General features: G+C 46.6%; 1 protein-coding gene across 4 annotated transcripts in view; it reads right to left on the bottom strand.

Annotated features, from left to right (window-relative positions):
- The window catches only part of CABLES1 (Cdk5 and Abl enzyme substrate 1), a 118,724-nt gene that overhangs the window by 51,895 nt on the left and 45,982 nt on the right, over positions 1-20,847 (bottom strand). For all 4 annotated transcript variants that reach the window (XM_036905771.2, XM_036905770.2, XM_036905769.2 and 1 more), the window contains exons 2-3: positions 20,364-20,435; positions 14,957-15,049 (exon numbers count right to left, since the gene is read on the bottom strand). In XM_036905771.2, coding sequence (XP_036761666.2) covers positions 14,957-15,049; positions 20,364-20,435 — 165 coding nt within the window. The remainder of the gene's footprint in view (positions 1-14,956; positions 15,050-20,363; positions 20,436-20,847) is intronic.

Raw genomic sequence — 20,847 nt, 5'->3', positions numbered from 1 at the left:
AATCACAGAACTCAAGAATGGACTAACAGGTACCAAAGGGAAAGGGACTGGGGAGGATGGGTGGGTAGGGAGGGATAAGGGGGGGAGAAGTAGGGGCGTATTAAGATTAACATGCATGGGGGGGTAGGAGAAAACGGAGGGCTGTACAATACAGAGAAGGCAAGTAGTGATTCTACAACATTTTGCTATGCTGATGGACAGTGACTGTAAAGGGGTTTATAGGGGAGACCTGGTATAGGGGAGAGCCTAGTAAACATAATATTTGTCATGTAAGTGTAGATTAGTGATACCAAAAACAAAGCAAAAAAAAAAAAAAAAAGGGCAGTTCCTGTGTGGTAACCTCCAACGAGTTCTACACAAGGCTATAAAGGGCATATAAAAGTGTAGGCAAAGGGTCTGTTTGTGTTTATACAGAGGTTCAAAGCCTAATTGGGCTACCCCGAAAATGAACTAAGATACGATATGAAAAAGAACTTCCAACATCAGCACTCTCTGGAAGACTCATGCCAGAAGATGATCATCAAAAACCCCAACAAAGATCCACGCACTGCTACAGCTGTAGATGCACTCATCCCACCAGTTCCTGGACTTGCCATGGGAATGAGGAAGGAGATATATAAGCTGGCCTGTGCATACAGTAAAACAAACAAATTTGACTGGATCTATACTGTTGGAACTCAACCAAGAATTTGGAGAAGTGCAAATTGTAGCGCTCCAAAGTCTTACAACTACAGACTATTTACTGTTAAAAGAACATAAGGGATGTGAACATTCCCCAGGAATGGGTTGTTTTAATTTGTCTGATTTCTCTCAGACTGTTCAAGTCCAGTTGGACAATATCCACCATGTCATAGATAAGTTTTCACAAATGCCTAAGGTGCCTAACTGGTTTACTTGGTTTCACTGGAGATGGCTGGTAATTACAGGTATGCTTTGGTTATGTAACTATACTCCTATTATGTTAATGTGTGTGTGCAATTTAAGTAGTAGCTTAAAACCTAATCATGCTGAAGTTACTCTACAAGAAGACATGTCAAAGAAATAATCAATCTTCCCATGTTTTCTTCCGCCTGCTACTTCTATAGCTTTTCTTCTTCCTTCCTAATTACAACCCTTAAATAGAATTCGTGCCTCGTATCAAATTTACTGAGTATCATAATTCTTCCAAGTGGTAAAGATACCTCAAGACAAATGCTGGGCATAGAAGCCACAGGGCATAAATATGCAAAGAAGTAAAAAGCTAACCTTTTCAAACAATAAGGCTTCCCTCTCACTTACCAACTTCACATTTCCCTGTATGGCCCCGGAAGATGACTGGTTAGCCAGAGACGGGTAAGATTCCTCAAGGGAGGAACAACCTAAGACAGGCACAGTCGCAGGGGGGCCATCAGGTGAGAAATTGGGGATCAACAGAGGTGAGGCTTAGAACCTCACCCCCCCTGTTCTGAGAGAAATCTTCTGCATACGTGGATGTTTTATTGCCCTTGTCTAGCTTGGATTAACACATAGTCTACAGGCACACACCTGATCATCTACATTTGCTCTCTTACAACACTAAACTATGTTTTCTACCTTTATCTTGTATCTACCTACCACTTCAGCATTTTATTAAAAATAATAATAATAGAGAGAAATGTGGTATCCACATATAAATCAAGTATAAAAACCAAATGAGTATTCATATTTGAACTGACTGTTTAGAGTTCATAATGCATGAGCAAAACCGAAAGTTTCTGTGATGACTGCCCTTGTACTGTTCACTATGTAACTTATTCATTATGTAAGAATTTGTTCTCCATGTAAGAACTTGTTTGTTATGCCTCAGAAGATTGGAGACTGACAAAAATTAGGCTTGGGGTGGATTAATGATTGTCCATTGAGCATTGACTCCCCTATACAGAATTTTATTGTCGTTAACAACCATTTGATCAATAAATATGAGAGATGCCCTCACAAAAAAAAAAAAAAAAAAAAGGACAGACTTCCAATGGTAAAATAAATAAGTAACCAGGATGTAATGTATAGCATAAGGAATATAGTCAAGATATTGTAACAGCTTGGTAGGGTGATAGCTGGAACCTCGAATTATGTATATAAATGTTCTACCACTGTGTTGTACACTTGAAACTAATGTAATGTAATACTGTGCGTCAACTACCCTTCAATAAAAAATAATTATTTAAAAAAAAAAAAAAAAAACAAGCAACCAACTTCAAAAGTCAGAGCAGAAAAAATTCTATTTGCAACAGTGGTGGGTAAGTGCAGCAATGCCCATAGCCCAGGGGTCCACAGCAGGGACTGCGCAGAATTCCCAAGTTCTGTAGTTCATTCCTACATGCTCAAGAATGAACCCACTTAAAAATGCTAGTGTTGCATGTTGAATACTGGTCCCAGAAAGACATGTTTAAGTCCTAACCCCTGGTACCTGAAGCCTTATTTGGAAACAGGGTCCTTGCAGATGTCATCGAGTCAGGATGAGGTCCTCAGGATTAGGGTGGACCTAGAGCCAACCACTGGGTTGAAAAGGAGAGAGATCTGGAGGTGCCCAGACACACACAGATGGACGAAGGCCACGTGATGCTGGAGGCAGGCGGGGGAGGCAGCCAAAAGCTAAGGGCACCAAGGACTGTGGGCCTCCATGGCAACTGGGAAGAGGCCATGGACAACCATCCCTCCCTAAACCTCAGAGGGCTCGTGGCCCTGCTGACACCTTGATTTCTGACTTCTGGCTTCCAGAACTGTCAGAAGATACATTCTGTTGTTTTAAGCCGCCCGCTTTGTGCTACAGGCACACCTTGTCTTACTGTGCTTCATTGTACTGCCTTTCACAGATACTGCATTTTTCACATATTGAAGGTTTATGGCAACCCTGCCTTAAGTGAATCTATCAGCGGCATTTTTCCAATTGCATTTGCTCATTTCATGTTTCTGTGTCACATTTTGGTAATTCGTGTAACACCTCAAACTCTTTCATTATTGCACTTGTTACAGTGACCTGTGATCAGTGATTGTAACTCACTGAAAGTTCAAACAGTGAGCACTTTTTAACAATTAAAGTGTTTTTTAACTAAGGTATGTACTTTGCCTTTTCAGACATAATGCTATTACACTCCTAATAGACTACAGTGTAGTGTAAACATAGCTTGTATATGCACTGGGACACCAAAAACTTCATTGGATGGGCTTTATTGCAGTGGTCTGGGACCCAGCCTGTGGTGTCTCTGAGGCATGCATGTACTTTGCAGGGGAGCCCTGGAAAATGAACACAGCTGGCATTTAGTCACTTTCTTCCCAGGGTGGCTCAGTGTCACACATCACCTGCTTAGCAGGTCCTGTGTGTGCTTATGCTCTGCCTGCTGGAGCCCAAGAGAAGTTAGAGTTGCTGAGACTAACACCAGAAAGCAAACAAGTACTATGAAAGCTGAAGGCCAAAGCTCACCAGAGGCTTTCTCTTCCCAGCTCCTCTCCCACCCCTTTCCCACAACTGCTCCTTTCTCCTCTCGTGATGCTTTGTCAAAAGCTGGAAGAAGGGGAGCTTGACCCCCTTTCTCTCTTTCTGAAGGGGTGGCAATTACATGTAAGTTGAATGAAAATAAAAACAAAACCAAAATGTTCTCGTTTACCCCATTTAACCCCTATTAGCCACTGGGGGGATTTTTTTCCTTAGGAGACAGTCTCCTCACTGTCGATATGCCTTCTCTCAGCTGGAGGAAGGAAGGAGCCTGGAGAAGAGGGACGGCGGCCTGAGGAAGGGGTGGGGTCAGTCCGGGACAGGGCTTGGGATCGGGGCTGGGCCTTGGAGGAGCAGGGGGTGTCCAGCAGGTGGGAACAGGCAACAGAGAGCCCAGGATGGAACACGACCAATGCAGCCATGTGTCAGGCTGCAGGGAGGGGAACTGGGGAACAGAGAGCAGGCATAAATTAGGTGGGAGGCTGCACCGGAAGGTCTACACTAAGAAGCCCACAAATACAAGTATCATCATCACTGGTGGGTAGGCTTATCACGGCTTCTCATACCAGCACCACTCCTCAACCACTTCCACCACTGGTACCATTACACTGCAGAGGGCCGCCGTCACTGGCTGCTAAGGAGGCATGGAGGGAGGGAGCAAGATTCCTGAGAAACTGTATGATTTTCCTCTCCCTTCTCCTTCCCTTCTGCAAATATCCACCAAGCACTTACTCAACACCAATGTGCTAGGCACTGGGGATCGGAGAATGAGTGACACAGACAAGGGCTCCATCCTGACAAGGTTTAGGGTGTGCTGGTAGGTACTTTACACAGGGGTGTGCGTGCCTGGACTGGGGGGTAGAGAGCACTATTGAGCATATCGGAGGGCGGCAAGGTGGGCTTCCTGGGGGAAGCTGAGACCTGAGGGATAAGGGCAATCAGGCTACAAGAAGGCACGCTGGCAAAGGGACTGGCGTGAGTCTAGGTTGGGAGGAGAAAGGGCAGAAGAACCGAGTGGGCAGTAAAACTCTTTGCTGACCCCCACCTGCTGGGCCAGCAGGGTCTCTGCTCCCCTGTGTAAGTCACTTTGACCAACACCCACAGCACACTCAAAGCTCAGGACGGTTAGCTGTTCTCTACAAGGCACCCTGAGCTGTATGCTTACTAGTCAGTTATGTATGTCCGCAACCTGGTTACGCCAGTTGTTACTTGTCCTCGTTCATTAAAGATTGTACAAACTAACAAAACATGAAGGGAAAAAAAGAGAAATGTTGTGTCTAATAAAAAAACTGAATGCTTTAAAAAAATTCAAACAAGGCAAGTTAAAAAGCAATGCAGTTTAAATAAGTAAGGGCAAGATACTAGAAAAGATTATGAAAAATGGTAAAAATCCAAAGGGATTTTTGCACTTAGATGCTTGGGTCACTTTAAAGAAGTCCACTGTAGAAATGGCAGCAAAGGGGGACTGAAATGAAGTTATGTGAGGTCAGTGCCAGGGCCCACCCATGGGCCCACATGCAAAGCTAGGGCCTAGAAACAAACTGCTGAACAGATAATCACACCAATGGGCCTTAAGTTAAAACCCAATGTTTATGCTATGTATGTAACTTTTTGTGGGTATTTCCTCTACCAGTTACTAACCTCTTAATTAAGTAATCACTGTAAATAATTGCGCATAGCTGGAGGGTGGCATGGAGGGAGAGGAGCTGCAGAAACCTGGAGGCAGGCTGAGGTCGCAGGCCAGCTCCTGAAAGGCCCCCTGAGCCTATGAGGGAGTTGGTCCTGGGGCTCGGGAGGCTTGGGCATGGTTATTGGCGGGGGTGAGGGGAGCTGTGGCTGCATGAGCTCCCACTATAGGGGTGAAGTGAAGAGAGAGGAGGGGCTGGGAGAGAGGACCATCCGTTGTGACAGTGAGGGAGCATGTGAGTTTTTAGAGGTGGCTAGAACAAGGCACCAGGCACTGAATGGCTTACACAGCAGGCACCAATTGTCTCATGGTTCCGGATGCCGGAAGTCTGAGCTCACTGTCTCCAGAGCCACCCGGATGCCCTCTAATGAAGGCAAGGATCGGCTCAGGCCTCTCCCAGCTTCCGGTAGTTTCTGGGCTTGGGGTAACCTAGGTCCAACCTTCACCCAGCCACATGGAGTCTTCCCTGTCCATCTCCAAACTTCCTCCTTTTATAAGGACATGAGTCATCTTAGATTAGGCACCCACCTTGCTCCAGTACAGTCTCATCTTAACTAATTACACCTGCAATGACTCTATTTCCCAATTAAGTCACATTATGAAGACTGGGGTTGGGGATCAGCTTATGAATTTGGGGAGGGACACAATCCAGCAATCCCGACCATCATAGGGAGGCAGGAGGAAAATAAGCTGAGCGTGGAATCAATCACAGAAGTGAGGTCCCCTATTGAGCCCGCAAGCCCTCTGCTCTCTGCTCGTCCTACGCTTCCAGGACAGCACAGGTGGTGTGGCCACAGTGCCTCAGCCATCTGCTGGCTGCTATCACTCAGACAGCCACAGAACAAGTGGGCACAGGCACCAAGATCTGGTCTCCCCTGGGGCTCCCAGGCCCTCTGGCCAAGCAGTGAATTCAAACAGAACCACCAAGGGAAGGTCCGCCTGACCCCTACAGCTTTCCTCTGTGACTAACTTTATTTCTTGTAAATCAAACTGGCTGTAAAGCAGCGACAAGTACTTGCAGGCCGTGAACTTTCTCAGCACCGCACACCTGCCCTGTGAAGCAGCGAGCACTGACTTAACCGCTGAAAATCATTTTGTTCACAATCTTCAGGCAGTCGCATGAGCTAGCAAGATGCTCCATGCTTCTTAAAGAGGTAAAACAATAAAACCTTAATTAAACCTGGAGTGTGGGGCTGACCCAGTGCCACCCCCAGCTGGCCCCAGGGCACAAGCACTCCCAGGTCTCAGCCAAGAGCCCAGCTTCCACCTTCCTCCCACTGCTCAGCACCGGGGGAGGAGGAGGAAAGTCGTGGGTCAGTCTTAATTGAAAGCAGCTCTGGAGGACATTTCAGTGAAGAAGAGGCTTGGCCCAGGAGTCTCAGTCTGGGGATTACTGAAGGCTTCTTTGCTCTGTCCCTTGCTGTCCCTCAGGACTGAGGTTTCGCTGGCCATTGGCTGTAAACACTGATGACGATGCAGATAAACATGCCTGCCTGCCAGCTTCCTGCTGCTGGGGGTGGTGGGGTTCTACTTTCAAGAAGGCCAGTCCAGAATGGGTAAAAGTTGCTGTTTTGTGCTTTGAAATGTGTCACTTCTTCCATCTCATTTTTCAAACTAAACAAGGCTGGCAGATTGGCATTGATGAGACCACCACCAAGATCTTCATGGAGTCATTCACCACCCCCAAAATCCTTTCCCTCTAAAATTTTCAGTATAAAAAGACAACAACTTGGCTTTGGTTCCTGTACTTTTACCATCTTACTTCAGAAAGCAGATAAAAGGCACTGAAATCTTTATTTCTTTTTTCCTCCTGAGTTCACACTTTACAGAGACTTTACAGTCTAGCTCACTTCCCTGTCCACAACCATCTCAAATCCTTTCACATCTCTTTGAAAATTCTTCCAGAGGGATGAGAACATTTCTCTGCCTGTTCGGAATGAAATGACTCTCAAAGCAGACCCAGGGGGTGGGCATTGCCAGAGCATATGGCAGACGTCTCTTGGGTACAATGCCGACATCTGAAAACCAGAAGACTTCCAAGGGGGACCAAATAATGCCCACAGGCCGTGTGCCGTCCTATCGTTATCACTCTCAAAGGCGAATGTTTGTGAGTCTCAAAGCTGGAAGCGCCAAGAGAAAAGGTTCCTTCCTCCCAGGACCGTGAGGGTCACTAGACATAATCTTGACAGGCTACTGGCTAGTCCTTGGTCTTCACACTCAGAATCTCCACCTTCCATTCTGATGTCTGGCCCTACCTGGCTAGCAATTAGCTCTCAGTTGGTACTGGTTGTCTTCATAATTTCTGTCATTTTTAAAGGTGTATCTTATCCTTGAGGGCCAAGATTCGTTATCACTTTTGTTTAATTTCCTCTCCCAGCAGACGGTGGGGATCTTGGGGAAGACACGGATTAGAGTGAACGTTTTACATGTCTATCATCTGCCTCTCAGCTGCTTTTAACTCCTTTCCGGCTCATCTTTCCCCACTAAGCTGCAGCTCCCACTCACCACCCACCCTTTTCACAGGATGGTCACGGGCCTGTTCCAGGTGCCGTGACATGCAGCCACTGGTCACCTCTCCTTTGTGACAAAGGGTACACTCATGTGTGTGAACAGTTTTTTAAAGACCTCTAGTCATTTTGAAATTCACATAAAAACAAATTCACTATTATGAGACAATACACACACGCACACACCCTAATTTTCTACAAGAATAAGGTTACTGAAAAAGACCTGCGATGCTTGCCCTTACTTGTTGGTTGGCCAAAGTGCTCCTGCTCAAACACAAGCCAGATCACATCAGTCCTTGGCCCAGCACTCTCCCACCTCACTCCCAGTGAAAGCGGGACGTCTTCACCGTCCACCCTCCCACGCGTCTCAGGGCTCATCTGCGCTTCCTTTCTTCCTCTCTGCTCTGCCCATCCTGGCTTTCCTGTAGTTCCTCGGACACAAGTCCATACGTTCCAGCCTTAGCAACTCTGTCACTGCTGCTCCATCCATCCTGAATGCTCTTCCCCACTGGGACAGCATAGGGCCAGCTCTCTTGCCTCCTTCAGACCTCTGCCCAAAGGTCTCCCCATCAGTGAAGGCTTGGCTCACCATGTGCCCTACCTCCACAGCAAATCTACGCCATCTCTGATAGGAAACGTTCACATGTCTGTCATCTGTCTCTCAGCTAGCTTTTAACTCCTTGAAGCAGGATCTTCATCTGCTTTATTCAGATACATCCCATCACCTACAATGGTCCCAGCAGGTGTCAGTACCTGGGTGCTGAATGGACTGAACACAGATATCACTGTGTTCTATGTAGAAACTGCTTTATTAGGCACCTTCTGTCTGCGTGCACAAGCCACCTTCCAGAAAAACGGCTGTTTATACATAGGTGGTTCAATGAAATGAGATGGAAGATTGAGCTTCTCTATCCACTATATACCATCCATCCTGCCCTCCATGGGAAGGGGCTTAGAAAATCCTGGACCACCACAATGGGGCCATCCCAATGTCATCCTAAAACATGACACGCTGAATGCAACACAACAAATGGGACCCACCCTGGCTACATACAGAAGCGACACATTTCTGAGATACTATCCTTCTATCAGGAAAAGCTAAGTTAACTCACTCTGGAGTTATACTGCATTATTAGCTTCTATGGAATATACCGCTAATCTGAATTCCAAGATATTTTCACATCAACTTCTAAATAGCCTTAATCCTGTGCTATAATTGATCATCTCCCTCCATTACATTTTTCCCTACTAAATTTAATATCCCTGGAAATGCTGGGCCTACCATTTCCAGCTATTCAAATAACTGAGTCTTGGTTCTCATCTGTAACACATTCTTCTTCTCTCCTGCTTTGGCCTTCACATGGCCCACACTGAGATTTCACTACACAGAGGAGGTGACGCTCTAGGGAAAATCATGTGCCTTTTTTCTTAGACTCTCCTTTAGGCTGATGATGGTCAGCTAACGAATTTCAGCTGCCTGCCAGTTCTCTGGCTTCACAATCAGCCAGCACCCACTGGGACTTGCTGTATTAAGGAACAGTCTAACATCTTACTGAAATCATGAAATCTCATGTCTGTGGCAGTCCTCTAATTTACTACCCTAGTTGTTCCATTAGTAAGACGATGTTAACATAATACTGGCTTTTTCTCAGTGAAGTCATGGCCACTGCCAGCAACCTCCACTCTTCCCTAAAAGCATGCAAACCATCTTGTTCAACAGTCCATTCCAGAACTCTGCCAGCAATCCACTCTAGGCTTGCCAGCCTGTGATTACTGGGACTTGCCCTCTGCTACTGCCCATCCCTTGTGACTTTTTTAAGGCAACATTTGCCTGGCAGTCCACTTAGAACTTCTTTTATTCTCCATGGCACCTTAAAGATCACTGGTATTTCTTAATTCTTTTCATTCTCCTGGACCTAGTCCTGATGACTGAACCTCACTTAAAATTTAAAGCCTCTCCATTCATTTATTCCACAAACACTTACTGAGTGCCCAGCACACTGCTTTGTTTGGAGTCTGCATTTCACAGCCCTACTAGTTGAAGAAGCTAAAACTAAGCCAGTGGCTGACATCTCCTCTGTCCTTGTACCACCAGGCCCAAGAAGTTCACCCTTCCTTCCCTCCCTCTTCTGAATATGGTTTTAAAAGCTCCACAGCTATCACTGATGTTTTATTTTATTGTGGCAGAAGAATACATACATAACATAAAATATGCCATTTAACCATCTTTAAGCGTAAATTCAGTGTCATTAAGTACATGCCCAACGTTGTGTAAATGCAACCACTATTTCCAAAATTTTCCATAGCCCCACACAGAAACTCTGTTTCTATCCCCCTGGGCCTTTGAACCTCTAATCTACTAACTCTTGGATTTACCTAATCTGGGCATTTTGTATAAATGGCATCATACAATATGTGACCTTTTTGCCTTTGGCTTATTTCAGTCAGCAAAACATTTTCAAGACTCATTCACATTGTGACATGTTTTAGCACTTCATGTCTTTTTATGGTTGAATAATGTTCCTTTATACATATAAACCACATTTTGTTTATCCACTCATTTGGATGGATGTTTGGGTTGTTTCCACCTTCTGGTTATTGTCAATGATGCTACTCTCAACATCAGCAAACAAGTATCTGCTTGAATTCCTCTTTTTAGTTCCCTTAGGTATATACCTGGCTGTGGAACTGTTAGGTCATATGGTAATTTTATGTTTAACTTTTCGAGGAACTGCTGAACTATTTTTCATAGTGGCTGCACCACTCCACCAGTAAAATATGAGGGGTTCCAATTTTGTTTTCTTTTTACCAATCTTTACATCATTCTGGACTTCAGTCTTTCTCACACTATTCTTCTAAGCCTGGTTCAGCCATTCTTTTATTAGTCTTTGGGCTTTAGCTAGTAATTTTTAAAAATCAGAATTCAATCGCGTTTTCTCAAAATCCACCAGGACATGCTGTCTTACAGTATCTGGAGTTTATCTCCTACATGTCCTTTAAATATGAGAATGAGTTTTGGATCTGATGCCTGGATCTGATCTGGATTCCACCCCCCACTTTCCAGCCATGTGTCTACTTTCCTCCTTTGTAAACTGGGATGATCAGTGTCTTAGCTTCCTAAAGCTGTGGTGACAAATTGCTGGTGGCTTAAAACAACACCATCTTTTTATTTATTGTACAATTCTGGAGGTCAGAACTCTGAATGGGTCTCACAAAGCTAAACTCAGGGTGTTAGGACTGCTTCCCAAGGCAGGCTTGAAAGGAGAGTTTTCTTGCCTTTTCCAGCCTATTGCGGCGGCCACATTCCTTGGCTCATGACCCCTTTCCCCATCTTTACAGCCAGCAATGGACAGTTGAATCTTTCCCACATGGTATCACTCTGACAGGGACTCCCTGCCTCCCTCCTCCACCGTTAAGGACCCTTGTGTTACATGGGCCCACCCAGGTCATCCAGGACCATCCTATCTGCAGGGCAGCTGATGAGCATCAAATCTATCTGCAACCTCAATGCCCCACTTGCCACGTAACCTACCATAGCCACAGGCCCTGGGGATACAGTGCGGAACTCTCTGGGGAGCATTATTCTACCTAACACGACAACAGTAATACTTTCCTCATAAGGTTGTTTCAAGGATTATTTGTATTTTAAGTCCTCTCCATTTCTGGAGATATAGTCCTGAAGACTGAAACTCACTTAAAATCTCTCCTCTCATTTATTCAACACACACCCACTGAGCTGAGTTAATGAAATGAAGCATATTAAGTACTGAGAGCCTGGCATCCAGTAAGCACTCAATTAATAATGTTAGCCATTATCCTCTTATGCCACTCCTAATTTTATGATCCTTTTGGCAGTAAGGCTGCAGTCATAAGAATCAGACTGCTTCCTGGTCTGAACTTCCTGAGACTGCCTTCCTAAAACCCAGCCAAGCGTTGCTCTCTGTTCACACCTCTCAAGTCCAACACGACTTTTCCATGACCAACCTCCCTTGTCTTAAGACAGAAGTAGAAGCAAAGCATGGCAGCTCCCCTCCCCACTTGCCAGCCTGCCGGGAGCTGAACACCGAGCAGAGCCAACAGAGAACCCACCACAGCCCCTGGCCTGCCAGCTTCCATCACTGGGTCTGTGATCTGTGTGCAGCATCCTCCTGGCCTTCTTGAAAGTAGAACCCCACCCCACCCCCAGCAGTCCTCCTAGGGGTCTGTAGCCTGGCTCTGAAACATGCTCAGATTGGTTCTTTGCACTTTCTCCACACACGAGGCCTTCTAGCAGCTCCCCAGGGCCAGGCTCATAGGATTCACTGATTCCAGAGAAAGATGGTTTTTCCTGGAAGCAGATGTCCTCCGCCACCAGAACCACCTTCTCCTGAAGGCGCTCCTTTCCACTTCGCAGACAGTTGGAACTTGCCTGACATCACCTGGAGAAGCAGCAGACACGGGACCAGCTGAGGCCCTGAGGTTTATTTATGAGCAGCTACCCTGATATTACTTATCATGAGGTCAGCTTGGGTTTTTGTCTTGCTTTTTTCAATGACACGAGTGTTTCTTACTGCCTTTGGCTCTCAGTTTTTACTACTTTTCCTCCTTTTGGTCTGGAATTGGGCTTCCCGCTCAGCCAGGTCTGGCACTGACTGCTGCTATGCTCTCCCACATCAGCTGTTCTCTGGTCCTAGTGGAGGCTGAAGCTCAAACCCTCCTCGAGGCTGCTGCCTCTCACATGGTCGGCAGGCTCAGCAATGAAGGAGCCTTCAGTTTCAGAGCAGCAAGTGGGCCCTGGGTTCGGCCTGTAGTCGGGGAGGCTGGGCTGTGCTAGCTCGAGGTCACAAGGAGGCTGGGAGCCAGCTCAGCTGTGAGCACGACCACCAGGGGGGCTACTGCGGGCTTCTCAGCCTCCTTTTGAGCCTCTCTGCAAAAGAGGCAAGCATACAGCACCCGGTCCATTCCTTCTTCAGTCCAGACCTTTAAGCTCTTTAATGAACACCTCCAGCCTTCTCCATAAAGCCTCCTTCCTTCCCAACATGGGTAGGAAGCCTGAGTCCATTACTCACTGCAGGAATGTGTGTGCACATGTGCACACATGTGTGCCTCCCTGAGCCCAAGGGGGAAGCCTAAGAGACCCCTCCACCACGCCAGCCCCTCCCTTCCGAGAGCCCACCAGGCACCCCTCTCCCTGCACTCTTGGCCTGAGCTCATCCACATTTCTGGTCCCTCTCCATCAGGACAGTCCCACGCCTGCTGCCCAGCTGCCATGAGGGCAATTCTTTCCTTTCTGGAAAGGCTGGGTCACATCCTCCCATTCATCAGCTCTTGACCGCAATTTCCTTCTGTCACCTCAGAAATCGTATTTTCTTCCTGGCGTCCTCCTGGTTCTTCCTTTCATGTGTCTAGGAACAACCCATCCCTGCTAATAAACCAGAGGGGGAGGAGGGCGCCTCCAGCCCTTTCATCTCCTTTGGCACAGGGAAGGCCGCTCCACCTGGCAGCTCCAACTGGCGGCAGCCACCAGGGATGGCCTGGTTCCCACGGCAGCGCCTGGCACTCACTTTCCTGCCTAAATTCCAGATCGTTAGATAAGTTCATTCCCTTCCTGGCTCCCTCTGAAAATTCCCCAGCAAAACTGCTAACGACTGCATGCTTTCCAGACTGTTTATGTTATTCTTGGGTCAAGCGTAGGCCAGGGAAGGTGGCTTCACAATGGATGCTGACCATCCCATTAGTCTACATTTTTCATTAATGGACATCTTTTTACTACCTAACTATGCCAGGAAATTATCTGCCTTTGTATCCTCAACAGCATGGAGAGGTGGGGAATGCTATTAAATAGGCCCACTCCTTTGGCTTTTTCAGTGATTTTATTTACAAATGACAGGCTTTCTATGTTTATTTTATGGTTAACAAGATTATGGACCCAAGCACAAATGTAAATAAATGATGAGTAATTATACTGAGAATGGCATGTGTAAGATTTGGATTCAGTAAAGTGAGAGCCTCAAAAGAAAAGAAAGATTCATGATGTTAAATGAATAAGGCACAATAATTATAAGTGACTGTGAGAGTAAAGGTGTGGGAGAGAAATTCATGGTCTGTTTAACAGATGACAGTTGGGGACATCCTAACTAAAAGCCATGTACTTAAAATAGGAATATATATTGACTACATAAAAATGATTTGATATGAGAGCTCAACTTTGCTATCTTGAAACCACTAAAAAGCTATAAAATTATGTTCTCTATTCAAGTAAAGTTTAAAGAACAGGTATAAACTTCCCAAAAAGAAGTCTTAAAAAACTGTAATCATGTTATTCCTCATATTGTACAGTGTATTTTATACCAAATCACAGTAGTGCTGGCTTTAATCATGCTATGAGTCTAAAGACTATTTAGCAATTACACTTGGTATGGATCAGAGATTATTAGTGGGGCCCCTTATGATCTTCTGTAAATCAGATCGAACAGAATGGCCTTTGCAGCAGGACCACCACTCTGGGACAGCATCTCTAACTCCTCCGCTCAAGGGAAACCACCACCCACAGACCTGTAGGGGGGAGTCACCCCTAAAGGGTACACAGCGTCAGGGGACCCCTGAGAGGTCGCAGAGCTCTGTCCCCAGTGCCATTCAATCATGAGCGTGCCAGCAGCAGGAGGTCTATTTGTCACCAGGATGGTTTAGTATTAAGGTCATATAAATTTCAAGGTCAGATAAAGTATATTTGAAATATAAATATAAATGATAATTCCCATTCAACGGCACTTCCCAGAACAGCAACTGGAGTGCCAGGGGAACATGCGCTCCCGTTGTCGGCTGGCCCAGGAATCCGAATCCGCTCCCAGGGAGCATCTGCTAGCAAAGCTGCCACCCTGCACTCCCGAAGGTCAGCAAAGCTAGCGCCAAAACTGAGCCCAGGCACAGCTCTGGCGGGATATTTACTGACCAGAGCACACAGCCCTCGTGAAAAAAAGACAATAAAACCTACCAAAGCAGAAAAGAGGAAACAAGAACAAAAAAACCTCAGCTGCTTCTCTGTTCGGTTTCCTGTAAGCATATTTGAATACAACTAAGCATTCAGTGTGAGGTTAGTCTAAAAAGCTCACCAAGCCTCTGGTCGTTGTTAGGGAACATTATTTTCTATTGACTCCTTTGGATGATGCCTGTGGAGTGGGGTGGAAGCAGGTTGTCCGGGAAGGGTGCAGGAGACACTGTTCACCTGAGCAGCGTGGGCCTCACCTTGCTGAGGTCCAATCGCCCTTCCCCACGGGACCCACCCACCCCTGCAGCAGAGAGGCTGGTGCGCAGCTTTTGTTAGCGTGGTACCTGCCGTTCCTGGTATCGTGCTGCCTCATGTTCTTGATAAAATGAATCTTCTTAAAGTTCTTTGGTCTGGGCGAACCTGAGAGAGTTCGACACCTGAAAAACAGCCATTTCAAAGGGTTAGTCGCCCACTGTACCACCAGGACATCCCAACACGCAGGCAGGGAGGAAAGACCAGATGGATGGTTTGAATCGCCCCAACGATAATGAGGACAATATGGCTAGAAGCAAGGAAGCTTTAACAAAAACCCCAACGACAGACAACTTCCTTGATAATACTGATAATAATTTACATGCGTCTCTGAAAAGCCAGCTAATGAAACCTGTCTTCAGTTACAATAACATGACCTACACGGATTCCAAAGACATTATTCCTTCTTGTCATCTTAAAAAGAATCCTCCTGTATCGACTCAGGTAATGGGAACAGAACACTGTAAATTTAAAGGATTTAGAGGGGAAAAAACATTGGCAAATTTCATGTAAAAACAATCCCAAATCATTTTTCTTCTGTAACAGGACTCTGGCCTGAAATACCTGGACAGCTGCTTCAACTCTCAACTCAAGTATGCCTGGAAGTCTTGGCTTTACTTTGAATGAGATTCAGAGACCCAGCTAGTGGCTTTCTTTCTTTCTTTCTTTTTTTTAAGATAAATTTTAAATAAATATTTGTTGAACAAAATGACTTGGATTCAAATTATTTGCCTGGAATATACAACACTTGCTTGCCCTACAGGACAGCAGAGATCAGACCACAGGCTAGAAAGATCTTATTTGTGTATATTTTGTTCAAAGTTATCTGGCAAATGCTAAGTTACACATACAACAAGAAAAAAAAAGAAAGCAAAAGACCCAACAAGTGGAGGGTAGAGTTCGGTCTTGTTTCGAGAAAGGGAGCTGCGACTTTTCTATTTGGGTTTTACCACCCCAACTGTTTATTTAAACCTTCCAGGCCCAAGGGCTGGCTCCTGCCCTCGACGAGGTCACCCAAGGCCTTGGGCTTCAGAGGATGGGTTCTGGGGAAGCAGCGCCTGGCTTCCCACAGCCATGCCGAGGTGGGCTGGGGTGCCACTGAGTCCAGTCAGTTCTGAACTGGGAGGGTACAGGTATGAGAACTAACATGATGACCCCACAGGAAGGTACCACTGAGGGGCAGGTGGGGTGGGGGGCATTTCGGCAGAAGATGGGGAACGGCAGGGTCACAGATCTGCATAGCAACTCCACCCTTTACTCTCGCCAAGGGTCCAGCTCCAGGGAAACTGGGCGATGTCCCCTGTCCAGGCTTCAGGATATTATATCCTCCCAAGCCCAGGGATCCACCCTCTCGTAAAGGCCAATCTTCCTAGAAGCCCTTTTCAGAGAACAGGAAAATTATTTTTCTCCATACGAAATGCCACCTTAAATGTGATAAAACTTGGAAAAAAAATCACACTTAAGTGAAAGTGCAGGCTACAGCAAAGACACAGTATCAGATATTTGGTGGCTCCCATTGGAAAAGGCAGTTCCTTGGCCTTGGGTCTAGAGGAGGGCAGGACCCCCCCTTCTAGTGACGTCCACCACATCAGAGAGGGTCTCCAGCCCATGTTCACAGGCTGTGTGGCTCTGCAAGATGCTGCAGCAGAAACCATGGTCCTCCCAGGCTCCCCCACAACTCACCACTGCCCCTGACCCATCACTAGTGGTATTTCAGATTGCTCCCTGGTGTCGTCATGAGAATTAAATGTGGTGACTTACACAAGAGCTTCATAAACTGTCAGGTAACTTGTTCAAATACAAGTATTCACATTCATATATATATTCCCACGGGTAAATATTCATATAAAGATTTCAACTGCTGTGATTATTAACACATTATTAATAGTGACTGTTAAGACCTTACAAAGCGTGTATATTTTGTTACTGTTTGCCTCCCTTATTCTTAAAACTGCAGCCCTTATTAAGGCTCCTGAATTCTTGATTTTAAATAGATTTTTTTAATACTTTCAGAGCCCTGCCTAACAGCATTCAGTGGATGCCTCCTGAGGACTTCAGGCAGGGTTCAGAGAGGGGCCGGTACCCAACAATCTCCCTCTACTCCAGGCTTCCAAATCCACATTTAGTCTTGGAGTTCAAGGGGATAGAGCCTCAGTCCGCCTTCCTGGGGCAGCCCTCTGGAACCAGACCCAGGACCCCAAACTACCTCAGTTCTACCTCCAGAATGAGTGTTCAACTCTGCAGGCCACCCAAGGCCCCCAGCTGTCTCTCACACACACAGGTTTTAGAAACCTGGAGTCACTGGGGAGAGGAAAATCTCTGAAAACATAAAGCTATGCTTCCATTGGTTTCTGAACAGGGTCAAGTATTCAGGAGTGTTCAAACCCTTACCCTGGTAGCCTCCAAAAAGCAGAGCTCCTTAGGCCAGCCAGTCTGAGGCAGCAGACCAGGAGCTAGACTGTGAGCTAGACTGTGACCCTTCAGTTTCCACCAGTGGCAAGAAGCTGGTACCCAGTCCAGCCCAAAGGAGGGATGACCCTGAGCTGCTCCATGCCTCTTGTGCCTGCAGAAAGGGTGCTGTTGCCCTTCATCTTTGAGCACAAAATTCCTCAGCCTTCTGCTGGAACCGAAGGCAGCAGAAAGTCCACAGGTGGCTGCTGGCATCAGCGAGGATGGGGGCGGTGGCAGCAAGCGCTACATGGTGTAGCAGCCAGCACCCAGCACCCCAGGCAGGCTGGGAAACAGGCAGGTGGTGAGAGCTGCCACTTTGGCAGCAGATGAATGAGGTTTCTCTCAACACCTAGTAAGTAGAGATGTCCTAGGTCCTTGTTTCTAGAATACCAAGTAACCACCAGGCAAGTGGAAAGCTCCTCAGTCTAAACCCTCTCACTGTAAATGCTCAATTCTTGGAATTTCTAGGTGGCACAGGAAACATTTACTACCAAACTGATGTGCAAGAGAAAAGCAAGATTTAAAAGGATAACTTAACAAAGGTGCTTTCTTCCAATACCAGCCCCCAAATCCAACTGCCTATGTAGCTAAGCCAGCCCTTCTTTGAGTAAGCCGCTTGTTTTGCTTTTTTTCTTTTAAGCGTTCAACTGAACCACCAGGGAATCTAAGAAATGCTTTAACAGAATTGTGACGTTAGCAACAATTGCTAAGGAAACTGGAAGACTGAGCACTCAGACTGTGGCAGGTCAACCAAAGAATGAAGTAATTCCAAAGCCGCCTGCATGAGTGTGTAAATATACATTTGACAACATACATTTTAAGTGATGCAAAATTAAATTAGGATAGAATTAAATTAAAAACTAATTTAATGAAAGATTAGCTCTTTCTTGTTAGCACTGATTACAGGATACACTTAATTATGCAAAAAGGTTTTTAATAGAAGCCTTGGAGCCATGTGTTCAATGCATTAAGTTTAAAAGCAAGTTGGGCTAACAACCTTCCACCCCCACAGTTCCCAAAGTGCTTGAGCGTCACTTCATAGAATCAGAGAGTGGGCAAGGGCTGCAGAGATCGGCCAATCTGCCCCTTCCACTTCACAGACGGGAAGGCTGAGGCCCCAGAGAGCTCAGTGAACTTCCAAGGCCACATAACCAGTTAGTAGAAGAATCAGGCCAACAATCCAGGTCCCCTGACTCCCAAACTAACACCCCTTCTGCTATGCCATGCTAACTTTAGTGCCTTAGGAACAAGTAAGCTTCTAAGTAAGTATTAGAACTTTTTTTTTTTAATTCAAAAAAAGTCCATTAGAGAAGGAAAAGACTTCTTAAACTGCCCAAACTTCTTTGGTTTCAGACTTATTTTTAAAACTTTATATTTACACAGGACTTGTTGGAAAGTCAATACAGTATTCTGTAGATCAGAGTTGGCTGTGGTAAGGCAGAGAATCCACTTTTACTCGCTCATCTATGCTGTGGGAGGGTTGAGGAGGGGTAGGGGCCAGAGGACCAGCCTGGGCGGATTCTGAGGAGGGTAAAGGGTGACAGCACATGAGACCAGGAACACAGCACCCAGTTCCTCCTTGGGTGCCCCGCCCCTTAACCACCTGGAGGTCCTGAGAAGGGAGTGACTTTATTTTATCTCATACATCACACTGCTTGAATGGCCATGGATCCTCACAGCTTCCTGCAACGCCGGGGGCTTTTTAGTTCCATTCAGTGATTTTCCCATGTGTGGCAGGGGTGACCTTACTTGCTCAAACGCCAAAGCCACTTGGTGCCACCTGAGAACACCTCTCCTCCACTCCCGCTGGTTACTTTGGACCAGAACCAGCTCCCTAATTTTATTTTTATGGCAGTTTTTTGTAGGACTCCTTCAAGGAAACAGCCTTCTACCAACATTTCCCTGACTGATGGGACACTGGCACCCAAGCCACGTCGACCACACTGCTACATGCCGTTCACCCTGACGTGGCCCCTGGGGCTAACATGTGATGTCTTCAGAGCTCCAAAGCAGAAGTCAGACTGTGTGGCCCTGGCTTTCTCTTTGGAATGTCAGTGGTGAGACTCACAGTCACCTGGCCCTCCTGACTGGCTCTCAGGTCAGTCCGTGCCTCACCCTTCATGCAGGTAAGTTTGTGGACAAGCCTGGAACCTGGGCTGAGGCTCCAGGCAGGGGAGCAGCTGGCTCCAGGGTGAGACGCCTCCTTTGCTTCAAGGAGGAGCTCTGGACTCCCAAGTCCTGGCCAGCAGCCAAAGGCACGAGGCATGCAGGTGGAGGCTCCTTGGGGAGCTGCTGCAAGCCGATGGGCCTCCCCTCTGTTGCCTGCCACGCATGCCAGGTAAAGCCACCACGTCCTGTAGGCCTCAGCTCCTTCCATGGGGGGCCCCCAGGTACTGGCAGCCGGCGGGAGCCATGGTGTGGGTACGGTCTCCTCCCCTGGAGGGCAGCCAGGCGGCTAAGGAACAGGACTGGAGGGAGGAGAGCGGCAGTCGGAGGCCTAGCCCAGCTCGGCCCTCCTGTCTCCCAGAGACCCCTCTCCAGCGCTTTGCCAGCCCCGGGGGTGAAATGGACCTCTTCAGCCCCAGGGGAGCACTTGCAGCTGTCCTAGTCCAGTTTCCCCAGCAACTGGCATCCCAGTGACTCGTGGGCACCTCATACTGACACGCAGAACTGTGACTCCTCTGTCACTGCGCCCGGGAAAGCTGGGACTAGGAGGGGCTCTTCATCAAGCAGAGCCCTTGGAGAGAAAGGAAAACAGCCCCCAGACTCACATGCAAACTGGGCTATTCCAATCCCTGATCGGGATTTAACAGTGCCTTAGGTCTAACGGGTCCCCGGGTTGGAGTTTCAGACTATGAGTTCAGGGATCAGATTGTCAGTTTTAAAATTTAATTCTGTAGCTCAAGAACTTTAAAAAAATCAAACTTTGGCTGCTGTCTTGTCCTGCCGGCCGTTTACAAGCATGTAAATGCAACACAGAAAACTTACCTCCGCAGAGGGGCGTTCTCCTCAATGTCTTCCAGGGTCTCCAAGGATGACCTCTGGGAGAGAAGGCGACGTCTGAAGAGAAAGGGGAAAAATCTAGGTGTTAAAACCGCCTTCTCAAATGGGTCAGGTACTTCTGTGAATCTGAAAGTATTCTAAGAAAGAAAGTCTTTTTTAAAAAAAAGATCAGATAAAAGCTGTCTTTAAGAGGCTGCCACGTTCCCCCGCCTGCATCCGAATGCCAGGCCTATCTTGCCCCCCTGAATCCTGAACATTCTCCCTGGGTATAGGGCTGCTTTGTGACTGATCCTTTTAATGCTGCAATTTCCCCAAAAGACAGGTGCCTCTTAGAATATTTAACTTGGGTACTGCATGCATTTTCTCCTAATGCGTTAGATAATATTTTTAAGTATTCAAATGTCAAAGGTCTGAACAGATCAGCTGATAAATATTATTGAAAAATACATTTTAAACCACATTAAATAAA

The sequence above is a fragment of the Manis pentadactyla genome, chromosome 6 (genome assembly GCF_030020395.1).
Source record: "Manis pentadactyla isolate mManPen7 chromosome 6, mManPen7.hap1, whole genome shotgun sequence".
NCBI lineage: Eukaryota > Metazoa > Chordata > Mammalia > Pholidota > Manidae > Manis > Manis pentadactyla.
This window is presented reverse-complemented; position numbering and strand designations above follow the sequence as displayed.